The sequence below is a fragment of the Pipistrellus hanaki genome (genome assembly GCF_964339955.1).
Source record: "Pipistrellus hanaki genome assembly, chromosome: 11".
NCBI lineage: Eukaryota > Metazoa > Chordata > Mammalia > Chiroptera > Vespertilionidae > Pipistrellus > Pipistrellus hanaki.
Window position 1 is genome coordinate 17079817 of NC_140513.1, and position 17236 is coordinate 17097052.

The 17236-nt window shown below is 48.5% G+C and overlaps 1 protein-coding gene across 4 annotated transcripts in view; it reads left to right on the forward strand.

Moving 5' to 3' along the window:
* The window catches only part of PTPN3 (protein tyrosine phosphatase non-receptor type 3), a 131972-nt gene that overhangs the window by 113812 nt on the left and 924 nt on the right, over window positions 1–17236 (forward strand). For all 4 annotated transcript variants that reach the window (XM_084899304.1, XM_084899305.1, XM_084899302.1 and 1 more), the window contains exons 20-26: window positions 4063–4153; window positions 4465–4526; window positions 6204–6350; window positions 12377–12505; window positions 13556–13701; window positions 14193–14328; window positions 15975–17236. The exon at window positions 15975–17236 is cut by the window's right edge and continues 924 nt beyond it. In XM_084899304.1, coding sequence (XP_084755430.1) covers window positions 4063–4153; window positions 4465–4526; window positions 6204–6350; window positions 12377–12505; window positions 13556–13701; window positions 14193–14328; window positions 15975–16052 — 789 coding nt within the window. In that variant the 3' untranslated portion in view covers window positions 16053–17236. The remainder of the gene's footprint in view (window positions 1–4062; window positions 4154–4464; window positions 4527–6203; window positions 6351–12376; window positions 12506–13555; window positions 13702–14192; window positions 14329–15974) is intronic.

The following is a 17236-nucleotide window of genomic DNA, read 5'->3' on the forward strand; positions in this document are numbered from 1 at the left end:
GGGCCTGCCCTGCAGTAGATGGTCCATGGCCAAATCCCTCCTGTGGTAATGAGCTGGTTTCAGCCCAGCTCCCTCTGAAGTATATTTCCGTGAAGGGAATTCCCCTGTCCTTCCTGTGGCTTTCGATGAACAATGACAAATGTGTTCCAGGAAGCATTTGGTCCCAGCTGTAACAAAATCAAAGTTAATAATTAGCATTTCTATAGCACATTGGAATCTGCTGAAGATGGTTTACACACTCCAATGGCTGTACAACAGTTCTGTAAAATAGATCTGGACAGAATGATTAGGGTCTCTCCTTTATGGATGAAGGAAATGAGGCTCAGGGGCGAAAGGACCTGCCCAGTGTCGCACTGAAAGAGATCTAGGGTTAGAATCTGTTAAAAGTCTAATCCATTGTCAAAACTCAGCATCGCCGGGTGGGACCCAGTCCTTCACCCAACTCCAACATGAGCCCTTCCCTTGTCATTATTCAAGTAATTCAGAAATAGCCACAGTAAAATTAATAGTCTCCTAACCCCACACCCTCTAGGTTCTTTCTCTTTGTTATAATTTACAAATAATTTTGTGAGTATCCATCCATATTTGTTCCAATGCTCATGCAAATATAATTTTTACACACGTGTGTACATAAGTACACACACACACACATACTATATACCACTGTGGGGTCACTGTTTTATATATATATATATTATTCTGTAACTTGCATTTTTTTCACTTAAAAATAGACAAATGGAGATCTTTTCAAATGTGTGTTTTTAGTCTAATTTTTTTTATTACTTGCATATAATTTTGTGGTATGACTGTACCATGCATTTCTACTAGCCCAGGGTATGCACATGTAAAATATTTTTAAACACTGCTATAGTGCTTTATTTTTTATTTTTAGTATTCTATAAACTCATCAAAAGATCATTATACTGCTGAGATACTTATATACTTACTATAATTAAAGCCTTTTGCTAGGTCTTTTTTCTGCCAGACCATCTCAAGTTGATTACATTTACATTTTGTTATTTGAAAAGAAATTCTTTTTACCTCCAGGTTAGGTTTACTGATTATATTTGCTTAATTAGATTTCACTTCTGTGCAGTTTAGAGGAATCTGACTGATTCAGATATTCTCCTTTCAGAAACAAACCAAAACCACCAATAAACCATGAATATTTCTAGAATGAGCTCAGAGGTCCATTACAGATTGCAGATACTGAAGAAATTGTCCAATGGCTAGTTGATTATTATGAACTAAAATTAAAAAGGCGATTAGTAGCTGAGCACGGGGAGAAATTGGAATTCTAAACATTTAGTAAATGTATAATTGTCGTTACCCCAGATCTCTATGCTAATTCTCTCCTGGTGATTTCTGTACAACTTGTTTGTTTAATTTAAAAGAGAGAAAGAGAGAGCTAATAAGAGAAAAACCAACAAATAAAATTTGCAAAAACGTAAGGGGCAAAATAACATTCGGCCTTCCTATTCAGATTGCAGACACATTCTAGCTGATGATATCAGCCACAGTTCGTTGAACAAAGCATTTTCACGCACCCCCGAGGGCAGGCAGCGTGGTTATATGTATCAAAGTTCTTCAAAATATGCTTTGATGCAGTAATTCTGTTCCTAAAAATTTATGAGTGAAAAATTAAAAACAGCCTAGTCAAAAGTTGAGTAAAAGTTGAAATAAATTATAGAAACTATGGATATTGAGACAGTAAAAACCATAAGTATAGAGAATACTTAGAATATTTAATGACACAAAAAACTAGACACTATGTAATAAATAGGGGGGGGAAAGAGATGTGAGATTCTCCATGGCCAAATTAGCTTGAGAAATGCTTAGCTAATCACAATTAAACAAGCTAGCTTACGCACTACAGGGCTTGTCTTCTTGGAGAATCATAGAACAGAAGGTGGTTTGTAGTATTTCTCAAGTCTATGTGACCCTGAAACTTTTCCGATGGAGTGCCAATTTGCTTCTTTCAGAACACGTGGTCTCCTAGAACACAGTATGGAGCATGATGGCATGTAATTCAACCTCCGTTTTTTGTTTTACAAAACCTATGTGTAATGTGTTTACTGATGTGCTTATGTATATTTGTGTCCAAGTGCACACAAAAATATAAACTGGAGAACATATATGAAAAAGGTTGTCTCAGGGTTGTCAAGTTACTGGTAATTTTCTTTTTTATACAAGTCAGAATTTCCCAAATTTTCTGGGGGAAAAAAGAGGTCCAATGTTGAAAAACTGTCTTGTTTTAAAACTCCCATAAAGTTCATAAAAACCACTGGTGAATAATGTTTCACTTTCAGGTTCAAAATGAGAGAAACAGTTGTGTAGAAAAGAAAGCCGGGGAAGAGGGGAGGGAGGCAGGAGGGAACTTCTGGGAGGGAAGGATTGTCCTTGGCCTTGATGGTGGCAGTTCACTCTTGCGTACTTACCCCCAAACTCACTGCGTTGTATAGAGTAAATATGGACCGCTTTTTACATGTCAACCAGACCTCAATAAAGTGGTTTCAAGGAAAAAATAAAACTCAAGCACTGAAGTCATATCTGAGTTCAGTGTGTGGTACATGATCTAAGCATTTAATCTCCGCCTCTTCTCTTGCAAACGAAGGATACGGTTAATACCTCTCACAGAGCTGTCGACAGAATCACTTCAGGTGCTGTGCCCAGATGTCTGATGCGTGCTTGCAGATATGCAAAGACTGTGTCAATTGGTGTTTTTTTTTTGCTGGTGATTACGTGCACAGGGGAATACCTCTTCATATGAAGTTTACTAGTGTGTGGGAATAAATGTTTTGGTTTTCTCGAGGCAATAAATGTTTTTACTATGGAAATAGACCTGTGGAATGATGAGTGAAATGTTCTTGTTTTCAAGCAAAACATATGGTTTACTCCACTGAATTGGAGGGAAATGTTTTTAGACTCATGTAAATTATTTTCATTTCATTTCAAGCTGGATTTTTTTTTTTTTCTCTACCTGCTTTTGGCATTTGTCAAATGATTGTCATAAAGGTTTATTTTTTTTTATTAAATTATTATCTGTGTACATATCTTACCATCCTCCCCCTCCCATTCATCCCCTCCCTCCCCAGAGTTTTGTGTCCATTGGTTGTACTTATATGCATGTTTACAAGTCCTTCGGTTGATCTATTATCTCCCCCAGATCTCCCTACCCTCCCCGCTCTAATTTGACAGTCTGCTTGTTGCTTTACTGTCTCTATATCTATCTTTTGGTTCATCAGTTTATAATGTTCTTTATTATCCATAAATGAGTGAGGTCATGTGGTGATTCTCTTTCATTGACTGGCTTATTTCACTCCACATGATGTTCTCTAATTCTATCCAGGTTGCTACAAATGATGAGAATTCCTTCTTTTTACTGTAGATGTACCATAGTTTTTTGATCCAATCATCTGCTGACGGGCACCTAGGCTGTTTCCAAATTCTGGCTATTGTAGATTGTGCTGCTATGAACATAGGGGTGCATATATCCTTTCTGATTGGTGTTTCTAGTTTCTTGGGATATATTCCTAGGAGTGGGATTACTGGGTCAAATGGGAGTTCCATTTTCAGTTTTTTGAGGAAACTCCATACTGTTCTCCTCAGTGGTTGCACCAGTCTACGTTCCCACCAGCAGTGCACGAGGGTTCCTTTTTCTTTCCGAAACCTCGCCAACACTTGTCGTTTGTTGATTCGTTGATGTTGGGTCATAAAGGTTTTACTTACTACTGTGATCATTATCTGTGACTCAGATATGACTTTTCCCACCGCCAAGCCTCTCCTATCCCCACCCCTACCCCCCGCTCCCCACTAAGTCCTCATTCTCGTTTTGTGTTTTTATTTAATTGAAGAATACTTCTTATCAGATCATAGAATTTCTTATTGGAACATTTTCTTTTAAGGTGTAACACACAACCACTTTTAAATGGTAAGATTTTGGCACCCTGAACGATAAACTTTTACTGTTCAAGTATGTTTTCACACTCCTTTGATTGCTGGTTTTTTTGTTTGTTTGTTTTATTTTTACAACAGCTTTTTACTTCTCTGTTTGTTATATAGCAACTCTACAGAAAGAAACCTGGGCTGGCCATCACCTTTGCAAAGCAGCCTCAAAATTTGGACAAAAACCGATACAAAGACGTGTTGCCTTGTGAGTTTCTGACACGAACGCCTCCTCTACCCCCCTCTACCCCCCTCCCACACACACACACACACATACACACTGAGATAATGTTTCCCTTTCTGAAACAGATTGTCTGGTATTCTGGACCGACTTCCAGTGTGTCTGTAAACACCACCGTCTTTATTGCAGGCATCTCGGCCTGGGAACAGTTGGGGAATAGTGTTTATGCTAATGCGGCGAGGGCTGCAGATGGGGCTGGGAACTGAACCCTTGTGTGCTGGGAAAGATCAAAATAAGGCCGGGGATGATCGGTAAATGCCTCTTCTTCTCCCCCGCAGATGACACCACCCGAGTGTTACTGCAGGGAAACGAAGATTACATTAACGCGAGCCACGTGAACGTAAGTCGGGAAACCGGGTGATCGGAACACGTTAACCCCTGTCAGGAGCAGGATCACGGCTGGTGCTTTGCATTTGAGGAAGTGCTTTCCTGTTCACTCCCTTAGTTCAGCACAGCTGCCCGGAGGGAAGGCAGAACAGTCTCATTTTGCAGAGGAGGAAACTAAGGTTCAGAGAGATTAAATAATCTGCAAGCCGCGAGGCTAACCGAAGGTGAGACCAAAACTTAGATTCTGTGTCTCTGACTCCAGGGTCCACGTGCCTTCTGTCCTCAGTTGCAGGCATCTAGGTGTTTTGGGTTTGGGGTAGGGTTTGTATTGTTGTGGGGGTTTTTTGTTTGTTTTTTGCCAGTGCTAGGATAGTAACTTTCTGTGTTTTCCCCCCTGTTATTGCTGTATATACTGTCATCTAAAATAAAAATAAAAACACCTCTGTACATATAACCCAAAAAGAAAAGGTAGAAAATTTCACATGTTGTGAGCAAAGCAGTCATTTTACTCTGACAATCCATCTTGGGCAACTTAGTTAACCTCTCTGAATGTCCGTCCGTTTCTTCATACCAAGAGTCAGCACATCTTTTCTGTCAAAGGCCAGAGAGTCAGTATTTTGGCCTTTGCAAGTCAAGAGGCAAAATGAGGATATTACTTAGGTACTTACACAACCATTTAAACTGCAACCATCCTATATAATAAATCGACCGGACGGTGGGTGGGACGACCGGTTGCTATGATGTGCACTGACCATCGGTGGTCAATGCGCTTCCACATGGGGAGCGCTGCTCAGCCAGAAGCCAGGCTCATGGCTGGCGAGCGCAGTGGCAGGGGCCGCTCCCACCTCCGCAGCAGTCAGCTATCCCCCAAGGTCTCCCAGACTGTGAGAGGACACAGGCTGGGCTGAGGGGACCCCCCCTCCCCCAGTATTTCCAATACCCACCTGGCACCATCTATAGTTATTACAGTATTATTGACTATGTTCCCTGCGCTGTACTGTACATCCCTGTGACTATTCTATTGTATAATGCCAGTCTGTACTTCTCAATCCCTTCGCCTTTTTCTCCCAACCTCCCTCCCACCCGGCAACCATCAATCTAAAAAAATTGAGGATTGCCTAAACCGGTTTGACTCAGTGGATAGAGCGTCGGCCTGCGGACTGAAAGGTCCCACGTTTGATTCCGGTCAAGGGCATGTACATTGGTTGCGGGCACATCCCCAGTAGGGAGTGTGCAGGAGGCAGCTGGTCGATGTTTCTCTCTCATCGACGTTTCTAGCTCTCTATCCCTCTCCCTTCCTCTCTGTAAAAAATCAATAAAATATATTTAAAAAATAAATAAATAAATAAATAAATTGAGGATTGATAGGTGTCCCTGCAAACACAAATGCCTAACATTGATTATATTTACGACACAGCAGGGAAGGTCGTTTAAACTCTCCCACCATCTCGTGGGTACATTTCTAATGATCGCCTATCACAGTTGTGTCTTAAGTATGCTAGCACCTTTGTCAAATACCTTTCAAGGAATTTTAACAATAGCTTTCTGAAAATGTTTCTTACGGGCCATAAGTTGATAGAGACATTATTCTGGTGTGATGTCCGTTGTCACCGAGAAGAGTTTTAAGATCCAGTTTCCTGTCTGCCCGTCGGCAGTAACAGATTCTAATGCCATGAAACTCTTTTGCCAGATGGAAATTCCCGCTGCTAACCTCGTGAACAAGTACATTGCCGCGCAGGGACCCCTGCCACACACCTGCGCACAGTTCTGGCAAGTCGTCTGGGATCAGAAGTTATCACTCATCGTCATGTTGACGACTCTCACAGAGCGAGGGCGGGTAAGTGGCTTGATTTCCAATTCAGATGTGTGCGCGTCACGCTGTGTTCTGTGGGACACGAGCCTCAGAGTGAAAAGGGTCTTAAATGTGGCCCCGTGTAGCCCCTACATGACTCATAAAGCTTCTGTAAGGAGCTACTGATGGACTGATGGTAAGCTCAGCCCTCCTGCTGCCCACACCCCAGCCTCCTCCAAGCTAAAGAATGACAGGACAGCCCCTCCCACTCTTAGCTCAGATCCATTATTACAAGCCAGAGGCCCTGCCCTGTGTTTCACCTCACCTGCCCAGAACCCCTGCACCTGCCTCACCCACCCAGGACAGGTGCTGGTCCTCAGGAGAGCAGGGTGGGTGCCAGGTTCACAGTGGAGGTAAAACGTAGGAGAAATGACAGCCTCTACCAGCCTCTGCTTGTGTGGCAGCAAAACCCCTTGCAAAAGCAGGTAAGAGGAAGGGCTTAATTGGGAGAGTGATGGACACGGTACTGTGCTTAGCAGGGCGTACGTTTTCCATGGGAACTGATCTCTGATTATATAATAGAAATCAGCATGCAAGGGACACTGTATCGTGAATGCTGGAGCTTGTGCCTACATCTGGATAGCTTCATTACGAAAACGTTTATTCGGGAGCACATTCCAAAATCAAATCTAAATTAATTTTGAGCCACCTGCTTTGAATGGATCTGTGCCACTTCCTCCCAGGCCTTTCCTCGCTGCAGAGTTCAGAATGCCAGATTGGTCCACGCTGGACATCAGGACACAGGATTGGGATGGGTCGTATGTTTGAGGAGACCAGCCTACCCTCTCACCTGAAACAGCAAAATAAGGATTGATAGAGCCCCCTAGATCGCAAATGGCTTCTACGTGCGGTGTCCCGGGCAGAGCGCTCTCCACCTCTGCCAAGACCCTCCAGGGTCCATCAGTGGGTGTTCAGCTCTGATATTTTAAAAATTCCTCCTTAACAATAGCTTTCTGAAAATCTTTCTTACTGGCCATAAGTTGATAGAGACATTATTCTGGTGTGATGTCAGTTGTCAACTAGAAGAGTTTAAGATCCAGTTTCCTGTCTGCCCAGTGGCAGTAACAGATTCTAATGCCATGAAACTCTTTTGCCAGATGTAAATTCCCGCTGAGCTCCCACCAAGCGTGTGGTCAGTGGACATGGTCTGGTCTTTGTCTCGAGACCTTGAAAGCCATGTACAGCACTCTGGAGAGGCTCTGGAGCCACACAGTCTGGGCCCAAAAAAGGTTCCTCTTGAGCAAGTGCCTAACCTCTCTGAACCTCAGCTGTCCCTGTAGGAAATGGAGATAATGGTGCTCCCCTTGGAGGATGGATGTACAAGAAGCTTAGAGAACTACATGTTGCACATGTCCAACAAATGTTAAGGCATTGGTGTGTGTGTGTGTGTGTGTGTGTGTGTGTGTGTGGTGTGTGTGTGAGATCATTATCATCAGCATCATTGCTGGTAGGACTCAGCCATCAGTTCTGGCCTTCACAGTGCTCCTTGGGGCTTTTCTCATTCTTTGTGTTGGCTATCACTCTCCACTGCTTGTCACAGTTTTCATCAAAATCTCTTCTCTTCACATAAGTCACTATTTTAAAAAATGGGAAGGTCTTTAAGAGGCTGTGGAAGCCTGTATGTCAGAGGCATTGAGGGCACTCTTTGGGGAGCAGTTATTAATTCTCCCAGCTCTGTCCTCAGCCCCTGCCATTTCTCCCTCTCTCTACTGAGGGATGGCCTGTCTGAGGCTTTGCTGAGAGCACAAGGTAGCAGGTCTGTGGCATCCCCTTGTCTAAAAGTCTCATGTTTTTTTTTATATTTTTAATTTTTGCTTATGTTTTGGTTTTATTTGTTTGTTTTGTGATTCTTCTAATCTTGTTTTGAATAGAAAATGAAGTTACAGGGACATTTTAAAAATATATATTTTATTGATTTTAGAGAGGAAGAGAGCAAGAAAAACATCAGTGATGAGAATTATCCCCATTGATTAGCTGCCTCCTGGACAGCCCCTACTGGGGATCGAACCCTCAACCCAGGCATGTGTCCTTGGCCAGAATCAAACCCGGGACCCTTCAGTCTGTAGACCGATACTCTGTCTATTGAGCCAAACCAGCTAGGGTGTTATAGGAACATTTTGTTTGTTTGTTTGTTTGTTTGTTTGTTTGTTTTTCTGGAGCACTTGTGGTGTGGTGGACAAGAAGGCAGATGTAGGGCCATGTGTCCTAAATTCAAGTCTCATCTCTACCCTGAGGCTTGCTTGCTTCCTCAGACACCCGCATCTCCCCCTCCTCCCCTCCTTCCCTCTTAAAAAGAGAGTTCACGTATCAGGGAGGTATAATGTGAAAGCTATTCTGGACCCAAATTGAGACTCTACATGGCACCCATGAACAAAACCCATCCCACCATGTGGGTCTCTGCTGTTGAATACAGACCTGGTCTCCTCCTAACTGACCTGCAGGCATCCCATACTTTGCAGGCCCTCATCTGGGGCCACCCTGGTATTTATAGATCAAGTTCATTGCCTTGTCCTTTCCAAAATCTGCCAGTCCCCCCATTTGGAAATGATGCTCTGTTTGCCGGACTGTTCTGTTACTTCTGGGTGCCTACATGCTCCAGTGTTCTCAGGAACTGTCTGTGGAGGCTCCGCTCTTCTGTCTCCTAATGTCTCTCAGTCCATGGTGCAGCTCCTCAGAGCCAACACCGGAGCCAGGCAGGGTGCTGGGCGCCACCAGCACGCCTGTGGTGACCTTCTCTTTCCCCTTTAAAAATGGCCTCCCCTTCCTGGCTGTAAGGCCATTCTTCTCTGCAGAGAAAAGAGAGCTCCAGCAGGCATAGCTGGTGACAGATGATCTGCCCTGATAGCATCCCCTTCTCTCCCTTGTTCTGCTTGTTCCAGCTGAAAAGTGCGGAAAAGATCCTTTCTCCCAGCCCAGAGGCCTCGCTTCCTCTGGTTGCCACGCAGGCCCCGGCTCTCCTACTCCGTCCTGATTCCACCCCCCTCCTCTCTATTGTCGGTGACCAGCACGGTTTCTTTGTTTCCCAGCCCCTTTCTTCCTAACTGAACCCATTCCTGTTGGTTCCTGCGTGAGAGATTCCCATCTCCCCTGAGTCACAGTGTTCCCTTCACAGTCTCGGGCCCTGGGAACTCGCCCCTCTTGTTTATCGATTGTTGGAAACCTGTTCTTCTAACATCCAGGCTGTGTGTCTCCTCCCTCTCCTGTTACAAGCTCTCAGGTGATGGGAGCCCTTCATCCTGGGGCCTCATCGCCCTCTTCCGGTCCTCACCACTGCCCAGCAGCTGGCTCTTCCTGGAGTCCGGAGTCAGTCACTGCAGGGAAACACGTGTCCCTGTGTTTCCTCCGGGTTATGCATTAGTAGAGAAGGACTTCCTGCAGGCCTGCGGCTGGCCGAGTCCCCCGTCACACGGTGCAGGCCTCAGGTCTGAAGCCCTGAGTCACCCCGTGGTCTGGGAAACGCTTCCCTGCAGGATCTCTGAATTCTCCCTTTTTCTTTCCCGCCCCAAATGTTCCTCTCTGTGTGCTCCCCTCCGGCTCATGCTTTCCTCATAAAGGGACTAGAGCTATAGAGGTACAGCTTTTCAATGGAAAAGGTAATTTCTCCTTCCATCAAGGTTATTTCTTGGGAGGTGGGGGGGGATTTTTTACATCTGTGTATGCCCCACTATATGTGTCATCTGACACCAGTTGATTCCCTCTCTGAGCTTCAGTTTATTCAGATGCAAAACAGAGCCAATGATAGTGCCTACCTCATAGGTTTTGAGACCAAGGTAAAATAATGTCCATAAAAAGCACCATTTTTTGCCCTAGCTCCGTGGTCAGCAAACTGCGGCTCATAAACCACATGTGGCTCTTTGGCCCCTTGAGCATAGCTCTTCCACAAAAATACCACAGCCTGGGCGAGTCTATTTTGAAGAAGTGGCGTTAGAAGAAATTTAAGTTTAAAAAATTTGGCTCTCAAAAGAAATTTTAATCGTTGTACTGTTGATATTTGGCTCTGTTGACTAATGAGTTTGCCAACCATTGCCCTAGCTGGTTTGGTTCAGTGGATAGAGTATTGGCCTTCGGACCGAAGGGTCCTGGGTTTGATTCCAGTCAAGGGCACATGCCCAGGTTGCGGGCTTGATCTCCAGTAGGGGGCGTGAGGAGGCAGCCCATCAATGGTTCTCTCTCATTGATGTTTCTCTCTCTCTCCCTCTCTCTCCCTTTCTCTCTGAAATCAATAAAAATATGTATATGTTTTTAAAAGGCACCATTTAGTGCTTACTCTGTTCAAAGACTAGGAGCTTGAGGGTCATCCCTGCCCCCAGCAGCAGCATTCATGAGGAAACTGCAGCTGAAGAAGTGGAGTAACTTGGTAACGATCACACAGTTGGTTAGTGGGACTTACCAGGATTGAAACTCAAGATTTCCGCAAACTCCTTCCTCTTCCCACCACCCCCCCCCCATGCTTTCAGATCCAAATAGACCTCAGGTCTAAATCAGATCAGGGGGTGAAGAGAGAGGCCAGCACAGGGCAGATTCACTGGGAGTCTCTAGAAGTAGAGATGTTGTGGCTCTGCTCTGCCTCGCATGGGCTGATCAGTTAGTTCAGAAGCTGTCTTCCCACCAGGCCTATGGGCAGAGCTCCATGCGCCCTTGGGGAAGAGGAGGAGATGTAGGCTGGTGGGTGTGGGCTCCGCCGCGTGTTCTACGGACTGCAGCCCCTTTCTGTCCAAGCAAAGTCAGGCAGTGGCTGTTAGCCAGATACCCAGGCTTAAGGTTTACAAGCAAATTCTCAGCTCTCTCTTCCCAGCAGCATGCTTTCATTTCAAAGCATTAAGTTCAAACTGTGGCATTTGAAAACAAGAATAGAAAAGCTGTTTCCAGACAAATTGTGTGCATCCCTTGGCACACCCTCTTTCAGCTGCAAACAGATGTAATTTTTATATTGGATGCTACTGTGTGCTTGGAGAAAAAAAAACATTTCTGAGTGAATCAGAATTTGACTGACAGAACTATGATGAGAGGGACAGCTTGGCCGTGAGTTTTGCTTTGAAGCCAGGGCAGGAGTATGATACCTGTGGGACAAGCTTCAGGGTTTGGAGGGGGGAAATAAAAATGGGAAGGGTGGTGGGGTCAGGTCAGCCATCTCTAAGACCTCAATCCCGCTGAGCCTGGGGTCTCCTCATCCGTGCTCTGGGAGTCTCAGCTCCATGTGACTCCCGTACGGAAGCCTGGGCAGGCCTAGGGGCTGCTGCTCGGGTGCAGAGGGGCGTTCATTTACGTGTAGGGATGTCTTTCATCTGGACTGTGTGGACTCTCTCACCATCCTTACGCAAGTTGATGCGGGGCCCACAGTGACAACAGTCATAGGGGCTCCATTGACCTGCTCCCCACACGTAGCGAGCCTGGCACTGCGCTAGTATCTCCAGCCTCTGTCACTGTCCATGAAGTGCGTGCTGTCCCCATCTTCTGGGTAAAGAACAGGCAAATCAGAGCAGTTGAGTAGCAGGTTCACAGTCATATGGCTGCCTCCCACAGAGCCCTGACTCCCAAATGTGCCTTGAAGCCTTTACCTCGAGAGGGTGGGCATGGGTGGGGAAGGAGGGCTGAGGTAGAGAGGGAGTGTTGAGAGCAGAGAAGGGGCTTGAGGGACTGGAGTGGGATTGACTGAGGTAGAGAAGGCAGGGGTGGAGAGGTCGAGCTAAGTCAAGGCCCCAGGTCTGAGGCCTCCTCCTGTTCATTCCAGACCCTGGTGAAAAGAAGGTAAATCTCTGTACTCATCCTCTGGCTTCCAGCCCAGACTGGTTTGTGAGCTGTGGCTGGCCCCTGGCAGGCCTACCCCCTTCGCACTCTCCATAGAGAGCAGACACAGCAGGTCAGCCTGCCTGAGCTCCTTGTCTCCCGGCCCAGGAGTACATGGTGTAGCGAGAGGGCTCTGGTTGAGTGCCCGGCCCATCCGTCCAGGGAACGGCTCCTGCTCAGCACCCCCCAGTGGAGGGTCACTCACACCCCGCGCTTCCCTCCAGACCAAGTGTCACCAGTACTGGCCCGATCCTCCCGATGTCGCCGAGCACGGCAGCTTCCACATCCGCTGTCAATCAGAGGACTGCACCATCGCCTACGTGTTCCGGGAAATGCTGGTCACCAACACCGAGGTGAGCGGCGCCCTGACGGTGGGTGGTCCGGGCAGGCAGGTCAGAGGCAGGTCTAAGTCAGCAGCCACCGTGGGCCTGGGAGAGCTGTTCTTGGCCGGCTCCCCATTTTCACCTGGTCAGCGTTTCCGTGAAAGAGCCAGAACTCGTGTTCACGCAGCACCGTTCACGTAGCCAGCGGGTGGAAACAGCCATGGCTGTGATGGCTGGACAGATAAACGCGGGGTATCGTCGTACGATGGACTATTATTTAGCCTTAAAAAGGAAGGGGGGTTCTGACCCATGCTACAGCATGGGTGAATCTTGAGGACACTCTAAGTGAAATAACCCAACGCTGAAGGAAAAATACTGTCTGGTTCCACTTACGTGAAGTGCCCGGAGGAGTCAGATTCACAGAGACAGGAAGGAGGACGGTGGCTGCCCAGAGCTGGGGGCGGAAAGGAGAGAATGAAGAGTGTATGTTTAATGGGTAAATAGTGGTGATGGTTGTACAACATTGTAAATGCACTTAAAAGCACTGAAATGCCCGCTAATAATGGTAAACTACATGTTACCGTATTTCCGGTGTATAAGACGACCCCCCTAATTTTACAGTTAAAACATAGGTTTAGGCCTATATTTGCTGTATAAGACTACCCCCCACTTCCGAGGCAACACCAGTTCTTTTTTTTAATAGACCGCCTCTCTGACTCTGGCCAATCTGAGCAGGCTTTTTTTCGTTTCAAAGGTCGTCTTATACGCCGGAAAATACGGTATATAAAATTTGCCCATTACCAAAAGAAAGAGCTACTGTGTGAGACCTTAATAGCAAGTGCTGTAGGAACAAACGGATGAACTCCTGTGTGGGGAAGAGGGGTGGGCAGGTGAGCCTAGAAGGCGGGGTGGGAGGAGGTGAGGAGGGCGGGCAGGAGTTGGCAGGGCCCCTGCAGGGCTGTGCACGGTGGGCAGAAAGAGCATCAGGAGACAGAAGTGCCCGGGCTGGAGGCCGGAGAGGGGCCGGGTCTTCCTGCCCCCCTCGGGGCTGACTGACCGAGGCCGGTGCGTCCCCCTCAGACCGGAGAAGAGCACACTGTGACACACCTCCAGTACGTCGCGTGGCCGGACCACGGCGTGCCCGACGACTCCTCGGACTTCCTGGAATTTGTGAGCTACGTGAGGTCCCTGAGAGTGGACGCTGAGCCTGTCCTAGTGCACTGCAGGTAAGGTGGCTTGTTGGGTTTGGTGTGTGTTCTTTAATATTCCCACTCCTTGGAAAGGCCTGGGGAAGGTTGGCAGACATCAAATCCACCTGAATCCCACGAGATCAGACGTGCATGAACAAAGCTCTGGTGACCGTTTCTTTACGACGGCAGGAGATGTGGAACTTTGGGAAGCATAACCTCCGAGTGCAGCGCGGAGCTGGAGAGGAGAGTCCCTCCCTCTTCCATTTATGCTGAGGCCGCTGCCCTGCAGGAGAGATGTGAATGAGATTTGGGGAGGAGGGGTGGGGAGGAGAGGGTCTTTCCTTTGGTTTTAAGTGCCAGGCCTCACTCTGAGGAGAGGCTCTGTCAGTCAGTTTGGGAGTGCCCTGAGTGTGTGTTCCGGACCCCATCTGAGTAAAGGTGGGGCCCGGGAGGAGCTGGAGGAGCTGGGCTGGGCTGGGAGAAATGCTGGCTGAGCAAATTCCAAGCCTCTGCTCCTCTCCCCCCAGCGCTGGAATAGGTCGGACCGGTGTCTTGGTCACCATGGAAACAGCCATGTGTCTCATCGAGAGGAACCTGCCCGTTTACCCTCTGGATATTGTCCGGAAGATGCGAGACCAGCGCGCCATGATGGTGCAGACATCAGTGAGTAGGAATCCAACAGTAAATAGAGTGACCGTGGCCGATGCTCCCTGAGCGCTTGCCCCCAGGCCAGGCCTGAGCAAAGGGCACGGCAGGTCAGGTGACGGCGGCTTAAGGGGACTGAGTCACTTGCCCGCGGTCACAGCCTGTCAGGCTGAGCTACTCCACAGCACGCCGCATCTGGCCCCTGCCTTTCGCGGCCTCCACTTCTGCTGCCTTCACGGCTTGTTTCCTGCCAACTACTCAGCCAGGGAGCAGCCCTGGTGGCATTCTGCATGGCGACCCCCAGGCCCATCACTTGTCCATGGGAAGTAAGCAAGGTCACCTGAGGGTTTCCCCCTCCCACCTGTCCCAAGATGAGCCTTTTGGCTCAGAGAACCTTCCACATGGCCCTCCTCCCTCTTCCTGTGTGCTCTCTCCCACGTCTGTCACGCCTGGGACTTGCATTGCACGTCTCCTAAAGAGGAAATCCTGCGGTTTTCCCCAGAGCTGTAAGAGAGGTGGTGGGGTGGAAAGACCCTGACTCAGGCCCCCTGCCTACCTCTTTGAGTCATCCCTTAACCTCTCTCCCAGACTCAGTTTCCCTATCTGCAAAAGGGGGGCCATCCCATATTCAGTCATTCATCAGATCATTGCGCAAAAGGAGAGACCCGAGCCCATCTGTATGATGGTAGAACTGGTCTGGTCACTGATAAATCTCAGCGGCAGTGAGGAGGCCACGGGAAATGTGAGAACCCGGTGGAAGAGAAACAGAAGCCGACACTTCAGAAAGTCAGGGAAGGCTTTCTGGAGGAGGGGCCTCTGAGCCAAAACCCCCGGGAGAGTTAGCAAGGAAGGAGGGGACGCCATGTTGTAATTACCCTGTGCCCTCTCACAGGCTCGTGGGCAACATTTATAAGATTGTTCAGATAATTGTGAGCTCTCGAGGTTTTATATTCGTTTGTACCCACCGTCTGGGTAAGAGAGAGGGGGGAAATTCAGGTTATTAAGGCTGTCTTGGACCCTGTTGCGTGGTGTGGAAGACCTCCTTGCTGGCTTAAAATTGTTCAGGTGCATCATCTGGGTAACTTTCCCAGCTGGTGAGCTCAGTCTCAGTGCTTCCTTTCAGCCTGTACGCATCACTCAAATGCACGTTTCTCAGGTGCTTGCTAATAGAACCATCTTCTTTAGAGCAGCTTTCAGTGGCTCTTCTTTTAAAACAAAATCCAGATCCTTACCCCTAAGGACCTGGTTCTGGCCCCCTGTGTCCTGGGCCCGGGTGTCCTGGGCCAGGGCCCTGAGCTCTGACTGCAGTTCTCAAAATGGGCCGTTGTCCTCGGAGCCTCCACACGGTGCCTGCACTGGGGTGGCCAGCCCAAACAACTGTCACCCTCCCTGACTCCTCCAGGCGGCCAGTTCCTCCCTCTGCCTGGTTCCCTGACGCTTTGCCCGTTTCATTCTGGGAACAGTGTCTCCCCCACCCCCCCTTCTTGAAGCAATCATGGGGTCGCAGGCGTGTCTTCTCCACCCTTCCCCTGGCATGTAGCCTAGAGCAGGCCTAGCCCGGCCAGCGCGGGAGCTCCAAGGGTATTTATCAGATTACTCTGCGTGGGCACAAGGGGCAGGTTGTGGGCTGCTGGTGGGCTTGACGGCTGTCTTCTCTTTTCCAGAGCCAGTACAAGTTTGTGTGCGAAGCCATTCTTCGTGTTCATGAAGAAGGCTTGGTCCCCATGCTGGATCCCAGCTAAGGCAACTGTGAAACGCTCATTCCTCTTTCCAAGGGCATCCTCCACAAGGACCGGCCTTCTCTCTGGAAGCAGCAAGGGGAACCCGTAGTCTGTGGTGTGGGAGAGGAGAGGGCGCGTTGAACCCTAAGCACTTTAAATTTCTATGACAAAGGAACCGTGTACATAGGAACTGTGTAGATACACTCATGCGGCCGTAGCATCGTTTAGGCCCGGGATTCCTCCGGAGAGAAATGCGCAAAAGGGGGTCTCTGTTTGGGGCCTGTCCCGATGCCTTCCTCCCCAGACGTCACCACGATCCCGACAGCCATCCTAGGGCATTCGAGAGGGGACGCCAGCAGCGCTGTGACCTCCCAGAAACAAGACGGTGTGGCGATTCGGAGTCACGCGGATGCTCTGCGTGTATATGTGTGCGGGACTCTAGGAGCCGAGCTTTCTGTGCTTCCGGGCCGAGCTGCATATGGAATGGCCCCCCTTTTGCAGGTAGCGGTCACGCCCGATGCTAACGAAACCGAGATGGATCTACCCCAGGGCAGGGGGCGGGCTCTCCGGCTGAAGGATGAGCAGTCCCTTTCCTGCCTCCCTTTCCTTCGTCCCATCGCCCTGCGCCTCTGACTCTCTTGGCCCCGAGGAGCGTGCCCAGAGCGCCCCGCTTTCCGCCAGCCTTCGTGGGCCTTCTGCCGGTCCACACGCGGTGCCCGAACCGTTTAGATTCGGGTGAGTTTTCAGCTGGGACTCGGAGAGTGAGGATGCGGGGTGTTGCCTTGGTGTCCGGGTGCTGGTGGTCGAAGCAGGTGCCGCTCGCCTCTGTCCGCCTCTCGCTGAGCTGTCGGCGCCCAAGACTGGAGCCGTCAACTACTGAATCTACTACATGGATTGCTGCTACTTCGAGCTATGACACTTGAAGCATTATCTTTTTCCTGAGGGGAGATGGGATATCACCTAACTACTCGGAATCTTTGGCCCTTCGGAGGGAAGATCTCCCAGCCATCATCGCACACGGGAATAGCCAGCTCTAGAGGGCTGCCTGTGGGTGTGAGTCAGTGCCTGCGCACCCGTGGCTGAGTGTTTCTCAGGATTCCTCACTTCATTCAAACGACGGTGGAGTTGATGTAAAGAATGAGTCTCTGTATAGAACAAACGTGTGCATTCACCCTCGGTTACAATGGTCTCCATTTCATTTCAAA